The sequence below is a fragment of the Neophocaena asiaeorientalis genome, unplaced genomic scaffold (assembly GCF_003031525.2).
Source record: "Neophocaena asiaeorientalis asiaeorientalis breed wild unplaced genomic scaffold, Neophocaena_asiaeorientalis_V1.1 scaffold5, whole genome shotgun sequence".
NCBI lineage: Eukaryota > Metazoa > Chordata > Mammalia > Artiodactyla > Phocoenidae > Neophocaena > Neophocaena asiaeorientalis.
Genome location: NW_020174698.1, coordinates 15,597,258 through 15,617,383, shown reverse-complemented (window position 1 = coordinate 15,617,383; position 20,126 = coordinate 15,597,258). Strand labels below are relative to the sequence as shown.

The window sequence follows — 20,126 nt, the reverse complement described above, 5'->3', positions numbered from 1 at the left end:
AAACATCTGATTAAAGAAAAATGAAATTCTTATGCTTTTCTATGCCCATTTTTCTGATACATAGGCTATGAGGGTTAGTTTAAATCAAATTTAACTCTCAAGAGTTTAAATTCATGTGAAAGACAAATTCTTCTTTGCTCTAAGTAGGATGAAATACATGTAAGCTAAGGCGCAATAGTTAGACTTGTGTTCAGTTCACTCAGAAATAATTAAAATACATGAAAATGCAGATCTTCTGATACCTTTCATAACATACGCTTCTGCCTAGGCCCTGGCTGTTTCCTATTCTATTCTCTACTCTTACTTCCTTAATGTCACGAACCCCAAGCCAGGTCTGTTTTCCCTAAGTGCGGAGAGGTGCAGGCTGTGCTGGGTGAATAGAGTGTAGTGGCTGTAGCACTCAGGGTCGGGGGTGGAAGGTTTGAGGAGCTGAGCTGAGCAGGAGTCAGGCAAGTGGAAAGTGGTGGAGCAGGTGTCAGAGCACAGCCTCTAGGAAACTATCAGAAAGAATCAAGAGAACAAGATCCAAAGGGCCAGGAAGGGTCTTCTTTCCAAAACAAAGTTCCATTAAAAAATTGCTCGCTTGCTAGAACCGTTGTCATCTCATACGTCTACAAAGAGTGAAACCTCTAACATAATACCCACTTTCACTTCAACGTGAAATCCTTTGTTTAGTTGTTTTCTTAACTTTCCTCAGGTAGACAATCCTGGACGCAACAGCTATTTTCCAGCTTATCTACGGTAATGTGTGTGGCCTATATATTTTAGAAGTGGCGAGAAAGGAAGATACTGTAATTTTGGAAATGGCCTGATGGCCTGAAGCAGCACAGAACAGTTTTACCTTTGGAGGCAATTAATTCTTGGTTATCTTGATATTTATGGTTAATCTGCTTTGAAAACTGATTTAAAAATTCTTTCTATCAAGCTAGTAGAAATTGGAGCCACATGTAATAAAGTATTTTATGATGCACAGACCTCGAACAAGATGCAAAGCATTATGTCCTCTCGGGAATGAACAATGTAGACGAGGTATCAAAAAAAAAGACAAGACAAGAAAAGAATATCAGAGAAGCATGGATGAAATCTGACAATTTAATATAAGGAAGAGTAAATGAATAATGAATAAAAAAATTTGATAGAAAACAGGTGGGAGAAGTGGTGGGCCCTCTTTACATTGCCAAATCTAGCCAGAAAATGTCTATGTCAATACTTCCTGATTGAAAAACAAGGCGGACTTTTAAGGATGTTTTCCATTTTTATCATGTAGTTGAATTATATGATAAAATTAAATCTTCCAAAGTACAGAACATCATAGAGGAGTAGTACCACTCTACCCAGTAAAACTTGTCCTTCTAGATCCCGAAGTAGAAATGTAATGTAAGTATACAGAAGGTAACTAATAAGCAATGCTAACATGCTGACCAACTTCTAATGAGAGTTGTTGTTTTCTTATTTTTGTTTCAAAGGTTTCAGATTTATTTATTCACAAAAGCTCATAAATATTCATGTAGGTATACTCCCTTTCCAGAGTAACATTATAAGTTATTATGAAATACCAGTCACGAACTGGCAGGCTCAAAGTGCTCTTGAAAGACACTGCACGTATGTACCTATGTAATAAGTCATTTTACAAAAAGCTTGCCCTGTTTATTTTGAAATTCATCATAATCACAATAGAAAGATAATAGTGGATTTCTGGCACTGAACTGCTGAGCTGCCTCTCGTCCAAGTTCTGCACTTGCTTATCAAGTGGTGACTCATGCAGTCAGTCCTATTTAATTACTGGCTTTGCAGGAGACTGTTAAGAATTCATAAATTTAGAAGTTGTGTAAATGAGTGAAAATGTGCAAATTCTTTTAATTACAGTTATAAATGTTCTGGAAGTAACAAGCCTGACATAAGAAGATAGATTTAGAAAACCACCTTTCGTTTATGTCATTTTGAAGCATAAGAGGCAACTTCCTGTTGGTGAGAAAGTAAATTACTCACTTCTGGTAAGTGGTTTTAGGAAATCAGAATAACATCTAATAAATTTTACCTTCCACTGCCCAAATGGTATCTAATGGCTTGGAAAAAGATGTTATACTCTCAAATAATGAAAGTTTTCCATTTAAAATCTTTAATGCATTCATTTCAAATATTAAACCAAAAAACTGTAAGTGCTTCTCAGTATTTAGGACTGCAGATGTAACACAATTATTTAGCACACGGTTTCATAAGTTTATGTCTCCTTGATTTTATACATTTAAAAAATTTTAAGTTTGCCTTATGAAAAATAACAAAATACAGTGAATTAATAACATACAATGTTTTATATTTCTGTAGCTAGAGAATGTCAAAGAAAATGAACCTCCATAATCTACAGACTATTAATTACCTGGTTTAAGAGATCTTCTACTTTTTTCTGCCATGAATCCCTGGCTGCATTTTTCTCTCGCTCTTTCAACTGCAAAAGTTGAGACATCGCTGACTTTTTATCCTCTTCGTGTTGAAGCCTTAACTCTTCGCGAAGCTTAGAACACTCTTGTCTAAAATAGAACAAATGCACTTAATTTGTGAAGAGAATTATTCCTCTCAATAACTGCAGTATAGGTGCTTGCAGGTTTTCTAAGCATTTAATTAATCCTCCTCAAAAGCCAACTCAGAATAAGAGGTGATTATTTCATAGTTAAGGACCATAAAGTAAATTGGTAACTTATCTAAGATCATTTATTTATCAAATTTTTAACAGCAGAATAGGTATTAGAGCAATAAGTCCTCTGACTTCAGGTGAGTACTCTTCCTATGTTATAGTCCAGGAAATGAAATAAAAAGTAATCTATACTTAAGCAGAAAAAGAGAATTCCAATTTCTCTGCAATTAATCATGGGAAAAATTCATTAAAAATGCTGCTACTACAGCTTCAACAGTGAGACAATATAAGCCATATGACAGAAAACCATTTTCTGCACGTCTGTATAGATAAGATTACATTACTGAGTAAAGAATGTACCTAAGGTTTTCAGTCCATTTTATCTCTAAGTCATGGGCCATTTTGTCCACTCTCAGTTTCTCCTCTTCTTTCATGGCAGCAAGTGTTTCTTCATGCTGTTGCCTTTCTTGTTCTAGCTCACTCTGAAGAATAAAAACTTTTCAATGAAGACTAGTCTTCAAAAGCAAAGTCACTGTTGCTTATTTCAAATAACGGAGTGCTTGCATTATAACTTTTAAATTCTACAGCACAATAATTGATAGTGCTATCTATGACAATTACTTGAGATTTTCTGACAATAAAATCATGGTACCCATTTAATATTTTAAATGTCCTTGTGCAAACTATATTTTATTAAGGCTTATAAGTTTGCAAATTATTTTAATAGTTTAAAGTCAGCATTAAATGAATAATCTTAACTAAATTTTCCATATCATAGGTATCAAAGAATTCAATTATCTTCACCTGTACACACATTACGTAGGCAGATACGCTGTTAAAATTCATTCCCATTCATGTCAAAAGTATGCTATCTACAAAGCTTAAGCATTATCGTTGTATCTCACTGACGTGATTAAAATAATCATGAGAAATTTAGGCTTCTATTTTCATCCTGTAACTTCAAACCAGTGGTCCATGGGTTTAGTGTTATTATGATATATATGAAGTCTCTGTAGAGTAGCATAAATCAAGTGGTTTTCTGGAGCTTGGGGCTGGATATGACCTGTTCGGACAACACTGGCAACCATCGATCCCTGCCAGCAGTGTAGCTGCTCTTAGGGTACAATGGAAAAGGAAGAGATGATGGTCCATCCTTCTGTTAACACAATGACCCTTTCTGGATCACCCACTTGCCAGGGGCATATGCAGATTGATGGGAAAGTAGCAAGTCAGGGCTGTCATTGTTGACCTGGCTAGTAAGCAGTAAGTACTGAAACCTGAATTCAGCCATCTTAGCCAACTGTCATTTTCACTAAGTACTCTGCCTCTAAGAATTATGTTTTCCACCAAAGACAGTGTTGAATGGAGTAGAATTTCTCGAAGAGTATTACTTTTACTGAATGCAAAGCACTTTATTAGACATTATTGGGGTAGGAAAAGAAGAAAACACTTGCTCTTAAGAAGCTTACTCAAAGTTATGGTAAACTGTGATGCAGCACCTTATATTTTCTCAATTAAATTTGTCCAGCAGAACAGAAAATGAACAGTTGATACGGTTTTGCTTAAGTTTTTTATTATGTTCTACTATTTGATAGAAGAACAATGTAAATATGAGCAAGGAACTTAAAGAAATGAAACTGAATCCAATTCTAAGCGAAAAAAATAAAATTTGAAGGCAACATGTACTGAGTGCTTACTATCTTGCTAAGCAGTGTGCTGTAATGGTTTACCTCGGTCAGTTATGACAACAGCAGTGTGACGTGCATTATCATCATCCCCCGCCTCTCCTGCATTGTGTGGATGAAGAAATTAAGACTGAGAAAAAGTAACTTGCCCAAAGTTACACACTAAGTGATAGATGCAGAATTCACACCCAACCAATCCTACTTCAGAGCCCACACCTTAAACCATCTCTCTGAAAGAAAAAATGATAAATCTCTAGCTACTGTCCCCCTAGATGTATGGTTCATTTCTCTACCTTCTAATGCAGTCTAAATATCTGCTCTTCTTCATGACCCTGAAGAGGAAAGACAAATCTTTTCCAAAATCTGTAGGTCACAGAGAACCACTGAGTTGCTATACATGGGAGTTCAACTCTTACCAGTAAAAGAACTGTGCGTACTAACTGTAAATGGATTGAACTGTGTTTCCAAAAAGATATGTAGAAGTCCTAACACCCCAGTTCCTCAGAACGTGATGCTATTTGGAAACAGGGTCAGTGAAGATGTACTTAGGTAAGATGGGGCCACGCTGAAATAGGGTAAGCCCGTAATCCAGTATGACTGGTGTCCTTACAAGAAGATGTGAGGACACAGGAAAAATGCCATGCAAAGACAGACAGAAGATTGAAGTTGTGCTGCCACAAGCCAAGGAATGCCTGGGGCTACCAGGAGCTGGAAAAGACAAGGAAGGATCCTCCCTTAGAGGTTTAAAAGGGAGAATGGCCCTGATAACACCTTGATTTTGAACTTTCAATCTTCAGAACTCTGAGAGAATAAACTTCTGTTTTAAGCCAATTTCTGTTGTTTGTAGTACTTTGTTATGGCAGTCCTAGAAAACTAATAATAATAATTATATATAAATGTGATGTTTGTAATAAACTTTAAGCAAAGTAAATTATATTTTTACCTCGCTGATATTTAGATTATAACAGGATAATGACATTACCTCAGCATTTAATAGAGCATCCTCGGTCTCCTTCAGCCTGCCTTTAGTCAAGTCCAGCTCATTTTGAAGTCTTTCCTGGGAGTCCTGAAGACTAGCAATGAGTCCTTCTGCAGAGCCAAGACCTTGTTCACTTTTGCTTACCATTTCTTGGAGGTGGCCAATCTGCAGGTAAATACAGTACTTTTAATACACCTCAGTGTAATCGACTAGCAAACAGTCACGTTTGTTTTCTTAAAGTCTTTTCTTTAGATGTAATTTTACTGATGGATCTTTCTTGATGAATTTGGAAGAAGCACTCAACCATGATAGTCTTCATTTGTTGTTTTTTGAAAAGACCTCTATATTTATGATTTCCCTTTGTCATGGCAACCATGTAAATACATGGATACCTCAAGCTCCTGTGAATTCCTGGTTCTATCATATAATCAAATACCTATAAAAAAGAATTGAAGATAAAGATCATACCCAAGATTGAGACAAAAGGATCTTTTAGATAAAAATATTTTTAAAACTGCTCTTTAAAATTGAATCACTTATATTTCATTTGAGCCCTGTTCTCCATCTATTTATAAAAGTGACAGATTTAGGTCAATATTGATAAGCTGGTAAATGTAGCTTAAATTAGGATATGTTGTGATCTCTATGTTTCCATAAAAAATGTGTGTCTTGAAATTGTTAAGAGTTGAATTCACACACTCTTGAAATTAGGAGCTAATAGACAATTTGTTGATTAAGCAGACCTCAAGTAATGAGAGCTATTATAAAATCAGTAAATGAAATACTTTCAATTATCTAAGAAAATATTACAAAGTAAAAATCTCATTTTTATAAAACAGCCGAGCTTATCAAAACTCTACAGAAATGACAACTGGTAATTAAAAAATAATACCTGAGTATTTCTCACTGTAAATACAGACATCACAAAGAAAACTGAAAATCCTTCTTTAATCCCCTCTCTGACCCGAAATCCCCTGCCCCCAACTTCCTGTCTCCTTTCCATGCAGATATATGCACATGCTGAACAATTCCAGGGATGGTAGCATTTTATCTTGTTAGTATCTTTAAAGGGATGCCAACCTCATAAAATGAGCTGGGAGCTTCCATTTTTTTCTGGGCTCTGAAATATTTTCATAGCTAAGATTTACTTGTTTTTTGAAAATTTAGTATCATTCATCCATTAAAATCCTCTGGGTCTAGTGCCTCTCTAAATACATGTTGGACTATTTAGTTTCTTTCATGGCTATAATTGGTTTGGCCAGGTTGTTCAACTACTTTGAGTCATTTTAGAAATTTAAATTCTCATAGGCAGACATCAGTTTTCCTTAAATTTGAAAATTAACTAGCATATTTGTAAATAATATTCATTTACAATGCTGTAAAATTTTCTCTGTCACTGTATTTATGTCACATTTCCCTAGTCTACATAGATTACTTGTATCTTCTCTACTTTTTGTGTTGATCTGGCTTGCAGAATGTGTTCTGCAGCAGTAAATGAATGAATGGAAGAAAAGTGACTGTTAACAGAGTTAAAGGGGACTGAATTTACGAGAAAATCTAGTTTCAAGTTCTGGGTCTGCCGGTATAAAACAGCAGTAAAAATACCTACCTCACGGAGTTACTATGATAATTAAGTTCAAGGATATATGGAAAAAGGTTCTTTAACTAGAAAGCAACATACAAATATTAGGTACCGATCAATACTCATACATTTGCCAATCACCTATTCCACCCCTCCCAGCTTCTCCTCTCATAATTTTGCTTATGGTGTGTTTTGATATCTGTACAAATATTCTGTGTTTTTAATTCATGACACTGCCATCATATTTCAAAAAGCCTTCTTTGTCCTTGTATTTCTGTCACTTGAGTTTTATTTATATTTATATTCATGATTTAATATTACATTTCAATGCTTAGCCCACCTGGAACTTTTTTGGTACAAGGTTGAAGAAAGAATCTAACTTCATTCTCCTCTTCTCTTCCATTTACATACAGTCTTAAAAAAGCATTGTCATCCACTATGATTCAGATTAAACCTATTAACTCTGGCCTCTATCCTACTATTCTACTGACATTACAGGTAAGTCCTCAGAGAACTCTTGATTGCATAACATTTTCAGGCCTCACAGTCTGATCCTAATCACTGTCTGACACTGACACTTCCACCCTCTTGCAAGTGTCTGCTTTCATGCTTTTCTGATATCCATTAATCCTTGTTCTCATGCTTTTGATTTCTCCTTTTCAATCGCTTTTCCCGGCTCTGTTAATTCAATATTGGTGCACTTCTTGTTACCAGCAATCTTCTCATTAGCTACCCTTGGGTAAGCTCTTCTTCTACTTAAATGGCTTCCAGGACTGCCCGATCTTTAGCTCCAAGCCTGCACACTCCACTTAGTTCCAGCCTCGATGTCTCACAATCACCGCAAAGTCAGCATAGCCAAACGACTCGATGTCTTGCCATCCAATGTATTTTTCCTCTACAGGAAGTACAGATTCCTATCTTCCGATAGTGGCATTATTATCTGTCCAAATACCTAAGCTAGATACCCGAGTCACTTTCTACCACTCACCATATCAAGCCCTATATATTTTATTTTATTTTATTAAAAATTTTTCTTATTTTTGTATTTTATTGACATATAGTTGATTTCCAATATTATATTAGTTTCAGGTACACAGCATAGTGATTCAATATTTTTATAGATCGTACTCCATTTTAAAGTTATTACAAAATAATGGCTATATTTCTCCATGCTGTACAATATATCCTTGTAGCTTATTTTATACATAGTAGAGTGTACCTCTTAATCCCATACCCCATCTAACCCCTCCCCACTCCCCGTCCCTATTGGTAACCACTAGTTTGTTCTCTGTATCTGTGAGTCTGTTTCTGTCTTCTTATATACATTTGTTTTCCTTTTTTAGATTTCACATATAAGCATTAACATAAAGAGTATTTGTCTTTCTCTATCTGACTTACCTCACTAAGCACAATACTCTCTGTGTCCATCCCTTGTTGCAAACTCTGGCAAATTTTCATCCTTTTTTATGGCTGAGTAACATTCCATCATATACATATTGGGTTGGCCAAAAAGTGCCTTCAGCTTTTAAGTAAAAATAAAAGACACATTCCTTGTTGCAAATGGCAAAATTTCATCCTTTTTTATGGCTGAGTAACATTCCATTATATACATATTGGGTTGGCCAAAAAGTGGCTTCAGCTTTTAAGTAAAAATAAAAGACACAGTTTTCATTTTCACCAAGAACTTTATTGAACAATGTATTCACCCTTTTGTTCCACTACCTTCTGCCATTTTTCAGGCAACTTCATAATTTCATCTTCCCGAACCTTTTTGCCTTTTTGAGCAAAGAACTGTTCCAGGTGCCTTTTACAGTCTTCCAAGGAACTGAAATTTTTTCCATTAAGAGAATTTTGTAAAGACCAAAATGAATGGAAATCCAAAGGTACAATGTCTGGTGAACACAGTGGATGAATCAGAACTTCCCAGCCAAGCTGTTACAGTTTTTGCCTGGTCATTAAACAAACACGTGGTCTTGTGTTACCCTGATGGAAGATTATGTGTTTTCTGTTGGCTAATTCTGGATGCTTTTTGTCGAGTGCTGCATTCAGTTGGTCTAATTGGGGGCAGTACTTGTTGGAATTAATTGTTTGGTTTTCCGGACGGGTTACAATGTCTGGTGAACACAGTGGATGAATCAGAACTTCCCAGCCAAGCTGTTACAGTTTTTGCCTGGTCATTAAACAAACACGTGGTCTTGTGTTACCCTGATGGAAGATTATGTGTTTTCTGTTGGCTAATTCTGGATGCTTTTCGTCGAGTGCTGCATTCAGTTGGTCTAACTGGGAGCAGTACTTGTTGGAATTAATTGTTTGGTTTTCCGGACGGGGCTCATAATATAGGACTCCCTTCCAATCCCACCATATACACAACATCACCTTCTTTGGATGAAGACTGGCCTTTGGCGTGGTTGGTGGTGGTTCATTTCGCTTGCCTCATGATCTCTTCCGTTCCACATTATTGTACAGTATCCACTTTTCATCGCCTGTCACAATTTGTTTTAAAAATGGAACATTTTCATTACGTTTGAGTAGAGAATAGCATGCGGAAATATGGTCAAGGTTTTTTTTTGCTTAACTTATGTGGAACCCAAATGTCAAAGTAATGAACATAACCAAGCTGGTGCAGATGATTTTCAACACTTGATTTGGATATTTTGAGTATGTGGGCTATCTCCCGCGTGGTATAACGTAGATTGTTCTCAGTTAATGTCTCAATTTGATCGCTATCAACTTCAACTGGTCTACCCAACCGTGGAGCATCATCCAGCGAGAAATCTCCAGCACGAAACTTCACAAACCACTTCTGACATGTTCGATCAGTCACAGCACCTTCTCCATACACTATACAAATCTTTTTTCTTTTTTTTCTTTTTTTGGCTGCACTGGGTCTTCATTGCTGCGTGCAGGCTTTCTCTAGTTGCGGTGAGTGGGGAATTACTCTTCATTGTGGTGCACAAGCTTCTCATTGCAGTGGCTTCTCTTGTTGCGAAGCATGGTCCCTAGGTGCACAGGCTTCAGCAGTTGTGGCGCATGGGCTCAGCAGTTGCGTCCCGCAGGCTCTAGAGCGCAGGCTCAGTAGTTGTGCTGCACAGGCTTAGTTGCTCCACAGCATGTGGGATCATCCTGGACCAGGGATTGACCCCGCCTTGTCCCCTGCACTGGCAGGCAGATTCTTAACCACTGCACCACCAGGGAAGTCCCACAAATCTTATTTTGTGTTTCGGTTGCGTTTTTACCTTTCTTGAAATAATAAAGTGTAATATGCTGAATATGTTGTTTTTTCTTCCATCTTCAATATTAAGAGGGCTATACAAAAATTAGCCAATTTTGGTCTTTTTTTAAATGCACATTGGTATGACAGCTGTCACATACAATCTAACAAAATTGTTTCAAATGAAGTTAAATACACCTAAGGGCTACTAGAGCCATCTTGTGGAAAAAACTGAATGAACCTTTTGGCCAATCCAATATATACCACATCTTCTTTATCCATTCATCTGCTGATGGGCACGCAGGCTGCTTCCATATCTTGGCTATTGTAAATAATGCTGCTATGAACAGAGGGGTGCATGTATCTTTTTGAATTAATGTTTTTGTTCTCTTTGGATATGTACCCAGGAGTGGAATTGCTGAATCATGGTAGTTCTATTTTTAGTCTTTTGATGAACCTCCATACTGTTTTCCATCTTGGCTGCACCAATTTACATACCCACCAACAGTGTAGGAGGGTTCCATTTTCTCCACATCCCTCTTCTCCACATTTGTTATTTGTAGACTTTTTGATAGTAGCCATTCTGACAGGTAAGAGGTGATATGGCATTGTTGTTTTTGATTTGCATTGTCTAATAATTAGTGATGTTGCACATCTTTTCATATGCCTGTTAGACATTTTTCCAAAGTATACATATGGATGACTACTTACGTCTTCTGCTCATTTTTTGATTGGGTTATTTTTCAATATTGAGTTGTATAAGCCGATTATATATTTTGGATATTAACCCCTTATTGGTCATATCTTTTGCAAACATTTTCTCTCATTCAGTAGGTTTTTTCTTTTGTCGATGGTTTCCTTTGCTGTGCAAAAGCTTTTACATTTAATTAGGTCCCATTTGTTTATTTTTGATTTTATTTCTTTTACCTTAGAAGACAGATCCAAAAAATATTACTACAATTGATGTCAAATATTTACTGATCTCCTACCACGTGTCAGGCAGCATAACAACTGTGACAGAACATCTTATAATAAACAAATCCAAATGCTTTTCATTTTAACAAAATATTGAAAATATATATATCCACTTAAAAAGCTTATTTCCAGAAGAAAATCTACAACTTAAATGTTATAAGAACACTTTAAAAGACCATAATGGTCAGAATTATTGATGATTCAGCCTACTATTTTGTCTTCAAAGGTGATCCCAAAATAACATTTCATAGGATAACAGGGTTATCCTCCACCTGAGATTTTAAACTCACTAGCTTCCCTTAATATACTATTATGATTCTGGCATTCATGAATTTATCATCTAGATCCACAGTTGAACTACTTACATTTTGAGGCTATTTCACTTGGAAGGGTATCAAGATCTACCAACTTATGAAGATAGTACATTCCTTAATTTTTTTCTAAAACAATCACTTTCCGTTTTTATGAACTATCCCCCTAATTCTTTCCTCCTGTCTTTCCACAGATGTGTCTATTTTCCATCCAATAAATGTAAGTGGAATAAAATTTTTATTTAAAAGGCAAAACTTCTGACTAGTTATTTTTTAAAATGCAGCTCTATGTGTTGGGCAAGAGGCACACGTAAACATAGGATGCAGAAAAACAGTCAGTGGATGAAAAAAGATATACCAGACAGCTTATACAATATCAAATAACACAGACTAAGCCAAAAAGTATGATTCGTTAAGTTGCCAAAACAATTTTATATTTGTATGCATATAACAAAGCCTCTAAATATACAAAGCAAAAACTGATAGAATGTAAGAAGAAATAAGCAAATACACCATCATAGTATCAGTGTTTAGAAACTCATAGATCAAGAAGATAAAAATTGAAAAGAATACAGAATATTTGAAGAAAATAGCTTAAAATCTTGATTTAATGAACCGGAATACAGACTACATTGCATTAAACGAGTGGATGCACTCAGAACATTAAACTTCTTTTATGTGTGAGGTCACAATGCTAGGCCTTAACAAGTTTCAAAAATTGTTTTCACATGAACCACAATGCAATTAAGGTTACAAAAGCAGTTCAATCTCACACAGCTTTTCCAGAGAACAGAAAAGGATATAAATCCCACTTCATTTTATGAGGCTTGATATAACCTTGATTCCAAAACCAGAAAAGGATGGTATAAAGAAGGAAAAGAACGAAGCCATCTTATTTAAGCCTAGACTTAAAAATCCTAAAATCAATATTACAAAACTGAAGCTAGTATTATATAAAAAAGATATATATAATCTGTCATGACTAACTAGGACTTATTCTAGAACTCCAAAGTTGATTTAAAATTATAAAATTGATTAATGTAAGGTACCACATTAAGTTAAAGAAAAATGAGTATGTTCCCAATAGATGCAGAAAGATCAACATCCATTTGTAATTTTTTTTTGAATTAGGAAACTAGAATTACAAGAGAATTTTCTAAACCTGATAAAGAGCATTTACAAAATAAAGCTTCAGAGAAGCATCATAATTAACTGTGAAATGTTGACACCCTTCACTTTAAGAGCAAGAAACAAAACAATGCTTACTGTCTCTGGAGATCCTAGCCAGCAAGGTAGGACAAGAAAGAAAATGTCCCAGTGTGAAGGGAAGGCAGATACATACAGAGGGATGAGTCAGGCAGATGCTTGGGAGCCACTCTAAAGCAGCACCAAAATATTACCAAGGCGCTAAAACATAATTGAGAATGCATCTAGAAGCAAAATCAATTACATATTAATTAGAACTCTTCTCAGTGAGATTACAATATGTAGGTTGGAGGAATGCTGAAACCACTTGGAATTGAGAGTAGAACTCCAGGGCACATGCATGAGAAACACAGATGGTCACTAAACCACCTTCTAATGACAGCAGGACACCATAACCACAAGGATCACAGACCGCGAGAGAGGTATGCAGTGGATGATCTTGGACAGTCGAAGAGAGACTGAGCTAATACCAGTAACGACATTAATTCTCTTTTATATCCAAATGTCGTGCTTGGTACCTTCTCTGGATAAATGTTTAAAGATAATTAAAAAATACTGAGTGCAAATCATTAGCCTGCCCAGGGGCACTCATGTGTTTTGGTGTGGTTTCTGTGAGCAGAAGCAGACTGATGAGAAAGCAGGACTTAAAGACTGTTGGGAATGATGAGGCTAGTGAGGTAGGAACAGCTGACAAGATGAGACACATCAAGACAAGAACTTGTTTTAGGAAGACCAGTCTACGAGCCCCATGAAGGATGAGCTGGAAAGGAAGGAAAAGAGGACAGTAGGGGGGCTGTTCTAGGACGCAGATGAACCAGGACACAGGACAGCAAGGGATGGAACAAGCAATATTATAGCTTTTCAACTGTCTTTACATTTCTTCTATTCACAACTTTTTGATTTATAACATTTTATTCTATTCTATTCTTACTCTTTTCTTTTCCAAGCTAAACAATACTATTTTCATATAGAATTTAAAAATTATTTTAGATGTCACTACCTAAAGATCCAGGGCAGAGAATACAAGGTCAATGTTTTGCAAAAGGGTAGAAAAAACTCTTTTGTTTTCTTTCCTGTAACGGGATATTCTCCCTTGTTTTGCTTTTCCCCACAAAAGCATCTTGGTCCAACATTTTTTGTAGTAAATTTTTACCTGGTGAGATATAATCAATGTCACTATGAAAATTTCAGTATTAAAGAAAGTTACTCCAGATATGTTACCTTCATTGAGGCTCATCTACTTATACAATGTTACCAAATAAGGTACTATCAGTGAGATATAACATAGGTGATTGATTGGCCTAAAGAATTCTTGCCTGTTGATTGGCTGAATTCAGCTTGTCTTCCAGTTCTTCCTTCAGGTTTTCTAGCTCTTGTTGAAGCTGATTTTTATCGTCTTCCAGGTTTAGCTTTTCCTTTTTATGTTGTGCCTCCAATTCCTTAGAAAAAGAAATTTTTTAGAAATTAACAAAATTGCAAATATTGTATACTTCGAAGACTCCAAGAAAAAGACTGCTCTGTTTTATATTTTGATGCCTTGCTCTTCAAGTTAGTCTTATACTTAATTATTAATATCAGAGTTAACGGTGAATCTAGTTAATCCTAGGGGCTTAGACTCTATCATTCTGAATCACTTATGATGCAGTGGTTAAGTCATTGTTTAAATGGTAAGAATATCTGACTAGTCTAGATCAACCTGAAGTCAAAAAAAAGAAATGTGTGATATAAATGATAATTTGGTGAGATGAGAAAAAATTCTAACTATCTCTTGGGTTCATAATTCTTTTATATTTACATAAAAATACAAAATTTAGTAACACTTTTGGAACTCAGTGGTCTAGCACTGGAATGTGGTCAATGATTAACAAGTAAGAAATTAAGGTATCTAAAGAGCAATACTACTAAAATTGATACTTACTGAAGAACACCTACTATTTGCCAGACATGCTACTTACTACTTGGGATACAAAGGCAAAAAGACATGGTCTCTGCCCTTAAAAGGCTCATTAAAGAATATGTGATTAAAATTAGATGTAATGGGGAGTACTGGAGTATATGAATAGGGAACTGATAAGTGCTGGCTTGTTGTGAAACTTCCACAGAGAAAGCAATTCCTAAGCATAGTTTAGGGTGTACCAGTAAGAAAAGGTGGTGAAGCAAGAGGGAGATATAACATTCTAGGCAGAAGAAAAAGCATGTGCAAAAACCATGGAGGTAGCAAAGAACAAGGTATGTTACAGGTGTGCAGTATTTCTACAGTGTAAGGTGAGAACAGTAATAAATAGGGTTCTATGTTGGGTGTCCCCAAGACAAACCCCAGGTTTGATGATTTGCTGGGATGTCTCACAGCACTCAGCATTTAGTTGTACTCACAGCTATTTGTATTACGGCAACAGGATACAAAGCACAACCAGCAAAGAGAAAAGGCACATGGGGCAAAGTCTGCAGGAAGCCAGCCTCCAGCTTCTAAGAGTCCTCTCACACAGAACTCTCCCGCAAGCTGGGACAACACATGTGAAATGTCCACTAGGAAAGCTCATGAGGGAACTAACACAACACTCTAAAGTAACTATACTCCAATAAAAATTAAAAAGAAAAAAAAAACTTTCATAGAATCAGATATTGGTAAATAACTAAACATGAGAAATATAAAAAATACATTATTATAATTATTATTTTATAAATTTACCTTAACCCTAAATGATACCCTTACACTTAGGATGGATTTGTAAAATTGCCTTTGTGTCTATAAAAATGGTACAGAACTTTGTCAGTTCAGCCAAGTGGTTAGGTATCTACTTTCATGATGATTAATTTCATTTCCCAAATAAACAACATACTCCGGGGGGTGGGGGGGAAGAGAGCTCATGAGGGACTTAGTGCCAGGTTTCTTACTGGGGCCTGGCCAGTTTAGCAGGTTCCAAAATTTGAGACTCCAGGAAGAAAAGTACATGTTCAGGATAAACCATATTGTTTGCATAAACAGTTTAGGCACAGGGAGCCATTCTTATCAGGGAATGGTGGGAACCCTCCTGAAATTCAAGTTCTAGACACCAGCCAAGGGCCAACCTTGCACCATGTCTTCTAAGGATGGCAGTTTCAGGCCTGCTATGTTATCTCTTTTCTGCATGATTCTCTGTATATTCACATCCTTTTTGGTAGCTAAGTAATAAGGAATGGTGAAGTCACTTTTAGCTAAATGTTCTTTAAAAGATAATTTGACATAGGAGAAAGACTATTTGGAAGGAGGTTGGTTTTGGCTTAGGCTCAGACATGAACTAGCTGGGCAAGAAAGGAGTGAAGCAGCAAGTGATAAGTTATTCTGAGAAAAGGATAAAGATGAGGCTATCCTAAGAGGTTTTGACTATGTTCACATACAGGAAATTCATGTCATCTGCCTTAGGGCAACCATGCTTTAATGAAAGTTTGTAAGAAATGCAAATGGATGAAAGTAGATTTTCAGGTAGCTCAGAAATTGAAATTTAATGGGTGAAGGGATGATTAGAAGAGGAGTAATGAGGTAAAAATTATATTGATGAAAGATGCCTTGATTCTAGCACTTAGAACTTAATACAGAGGAATAAAGACAGGCAAAAGGCACCTGCAATTTAAATACTCCAGTAAGAGAGGAGGAGGTTAAGGTGAAAAGAGAATGTAGAAATGAAAAAGAATAACAAAAAATAGCTACGGGAAAGATTACTGAAGCCACAGTTACTGCTAAATCCTTTACTATAAAACCTCGAACACTTGATACATATACCCAGAGTCGGTAAGCATGCACACGCTTAATTAATTAACTAATCAATTAAAGCTGTACTGATTGGTTCTGGAATAGTGAGCTGGCACAGAAAAAAGGACAACCACAACTTTGAGAAATAACATATCATCAAGTTTTGTCTTTAGTCATATAAACATACAACAGTATGTTTAGATAGACATATTCTAAACGGAAGTTTTATTTTGAATTTTTAATTAACTTCAGGTGTTATTTTTTCCAACTGGTTGTCAGAAAAGGAAGAAATATAGAGGCAGAAGATCTCAATTCACATGCTACCTCTTCTATTTACTAGGTTTGTGGCTCTGAGTAAATCATTTAGGTTTATTAAACCTATTTCACCACCCATAGAATAAAAATGTCATTAATCTCCAAGACACAAACAATAAGGAATATACAAGAAAGCTTTCAGTAAACTGTCAAGTGCTATTATATAAACACAGAACAACCATCATTAATACATGCCTACACAATGTGGTGGCTAAATGCCTCAGGGTTTGATACCTGAGACCTGAATTCAAGGTCTGACTGATTCTTACTAGTTGCATGCGCTTGAGCAAGTATTTAACCCCTCTGTGCCTCCACCTCCTCTTCAGTAAAATGGGTACAGCAATGAAACCAAAAGCAGTGTTACAAGGATTAAATGAAAAAATAAACGTAAAACATCACGGCAGTGTCTGGCACACACAGTAAGAAATACTAACACTTATTTATCACTATATACTCAGACATGTCTGGGTTTTTATATTTTGCCTCACTTAACCTTCACAGGGATATCACAAGATGGATCTTATCTTCATCTGTCAAATGCAGACAGCCTCAGGCATAGCTTTTGGGACCCAAGAATAAGCAGCTAGTCAGCAAAGAGCTCAGTGTAAGGCCCCAATCTGTCAGATACCTTGCTTTCTCTACTATATAATTGCCGTCTGCCATGTATTACTATTAGCGAGCTGATTACTTATTTGAGGGCAAAACCAAAACAAAACAGATCATTTTCCCAGGGAAGGAAACTGTCTACAGGAGAATAAGTGCTTCAACTAGTGAGGCTTCCTGAGGAGGACACCAATGTTGCTGTCTCAAGATCAAGGGAGTGTTTCTATTACGGCTTACACCAAGTAGAAGTGCCTCATGTCAATTTAATAAACTACATCCCCTATAAAAACTTTTATGTATGTTACTCTTTGAACCGAGATTTACAGAGTGATTACAAGACAGCAGCTAGATCGTTATGGAAAGCCCACCAATTTACAATGCAATGCTAAGCTGAATTTTTACTCACCATTTGCAGTTTTTTCTTATCCCTAATCGCATTACTGTGGACAACCTCAATTGCCATATGGTGCTTCCAAGCTAATTCTTCCAAAGTCTTAGAATGGGCCTCATTTAACTGGGCCACCTCTCCTTCCAGTCTATTTTGCAGGTTGTTTAGCTCCATCTCATAATATTCTTGCTGAGTTTTCTTTGCCTCATTTACTTTCTAAAATTGAACAAAAATAAAGAGCAATAATTGGCACCTGCTTTTCTCATTACTGCTATTAGTATTTTGAATACCCAGTAAATAAACTTGGATGAACTCAGTGCTACAGGATTTAGATATGGTACATGAGAATACACCATTGGGTGTTCTCAGAAAATGACAGGGTGGCACAGGCAAAATGAGTAATTTTAAAGCAAATGATAAAATACATTATTATTAGGTTAGAACCAAGTGCGAGTCAGCACATCTGCAGGCTTAAGAGAAAAAGGCTTCCTATATGTCAAAGTTGTACACAAAATGGCTTACCAATTTACCCACTCAAATGATTCTATTCAATACAATTTTATTGTGTGCCAATTATATGCCTTTTAAGCATGAACAGTCTAATGATGAAAAAAGTCAGAGGAGTGTGGCAGTATAGTTTTTTAAGTTCTCTGAAAGGAGCATGCGTCGTATGTTGTGAGAGTATACAGGAAAGGAACCTAACCTGGATGGGGTGGGAAACAGTGTGATGTGTGTGAGAGACAAAGAAAGAGAGAGAGAGAGAGAGAGACAGAGTGAGACTGATCGATCAGGGAGGGCTTTCCAGAAGAGAAAACATCTGAGCTGACGATGACACATTCTCTCATTTAATTCTCACAAGCCCGCCAGGAAACAAGAGATGAGAAAATTTCAAACCTAGATCTGATGTCAAAAGCCTGCACTCATAACCATTTCCAGCATTTTGAAAGCTGAGAAGCAGTTTACCAGGCGGTGAAGTTAGCGAGATGGAAACCCATGAAGCTGAGCAGTGTGGCTAGAACACAGGATTCAAGGCTGGGAGTGGAGAGGGATGAGGCTCCAAAGCAGGCAGGGTCAAATGATGACCAGGGGTCTTTCATGCTAAGGCCTCTGGATTCTATTCTGATGGCAATGAGAAATCACTGAAACTGACATCTAAAAAAAATTTTTTTTAAATTTTTAGTTACTTATTTATTTTTATTTACTTTTTTTTGCGGTATGCGGGCCTCTCACTTGTGGCCTCTCCTGTTGCGGAGCACAGGCTCCAGACGCGCAGGCCCAGTGGCCATGGCTCATGGGCCCAGCCGTTCCGCGGCATGTGGGATCTTCCTGGACCGGGGCACGAACCCGCGTCCCCTGCATCGGCAGGCAGACTCTCAACCACTGCGCCACCAGGGAAGCCCAAGTTACTCATTTTTAATGTTTGTTGTTTAAGCCACCCAGGCTGTGGCATTTTGTTATAGCAGCCCCAGCAAACCAAGACAACTTGTCAAGGGGAGGAAGTAGAAAGGAAACAAAGACAGGAAGAACTTTGGGAAGTATCTGAATTTCGGGAGCAGGAGGAGGAAGGGGAGCCGGTGAAGGAGGCGCACGAGCCGTTGGGAAGGAGGAGAGCCATAGAGACAAAGGGTGGGCAGGGGGCGGACAAGAGCTGTGAGTGCTGCTGAGAAAACGCGTACAGTTTTTGGGTGTGCTGGTTGTGTTCCCACTGATGCCTTAGGACCCAGTACAACAGAGCAGGAGAGGGGAAGCTAGCCTGAAAGGAGGAAATGGAGGTACTGAATGAAGGCTACTCTTTGAACAACTTATGTGGTGTTACAAAAGAGGAAGACAAGAAAGTAAAAGTTCAAGAAAATGAGGTTGAAAGATGTTTTAAATCTCTTTAGGGGCTGGAGCAGATCCCCCCGACCTGGATGCTCTGTAAGACTCTCGGAAGACAGACACACCTCATCTGGATCATTAATTCCTCCCGGATGGGCAGAGCGATCCTGCTGTCTGGCCTCTACAGCACCTGCCTGCCTGGCTCAGTCTGCAGGTCCCTAGAACTACCCAGGTGGAAATAAAAGGTCCTCACGTCATAGGAGGCAGCACACTGCAGAGGTGGAGAACATGGGTTTTGGAGTCTCACAGACCTGGGTTCAAGTCCCAGCTCTGCCACTTATTAGCCATGTGACTGGGGGTACCATGCATGCATAACGTCTATAAGCCTCAGTTTCTCCATCTGTGAGATGGGAACAATAAGGAAGAACCTATTTTACAGGGTTGCTGAAGATGAGATAATGTGCCCCCAAATGTTTAGCAATATACCCAGCCTACTGTAAATATTTTATAGTTGTTAGCAATGATTTTACATAATAAAGAGATTATCATTATTCCCAAGGCCCAATGAGGGGGAAAAGCCCTAGGGAAGATTCTTGAATGTAAGGCACTGGACTTTCTTTCCTTTCAAAGCCAGAAGGTTTAGACAGAGGAAACAGAAACTCCCAGCTTCTTCTTTCTTGCCTGGGCCAGA

General features: G+C 37.3%; 1 protein-coding gene across 3 annotated transcripts in view; it reads right to left on the bottom strand.

Moving 5' to 3' along the window:
* FAM184A (family with sequence similarity 184 member A) overlaps positions 1 to 20,126 on the bottom strand; it is a 113,567-nt gene that overhangs the window by 39,709 nt on the left and 53,732 nt on the right. For all 3 annotated transcript variants that reach the window (XM_024759063.1, XM_024759064.1, XM_024759065.1), the window contains 5 exons: positions 17,636 to 17,833; positions 13,898 to 14,020; positions 5,300 to 5,461; positions 2,993 to 3,114; positions 2,378 to 2,528 (listed from right to left, as the gene is read on the bottom strand). In XM_024759063.1, the coding sequence (XP_024614831.1) occupies positions 2,378 to 2,528; positions 2,993 to 3,114; positions 5,300 to 5,461; positions 13,898 to 14,020; positions 17,636 to 17,833 (756 nt within the window). The remainder of the gene's footprint in view (positions 1 to 2,377; positions 2,529 to 2,992; positions 3,115 to 5,299; positions 5,462 to 13,897; positions 14,021 to 17,635; positions 17,834 to 20,126) is intronic.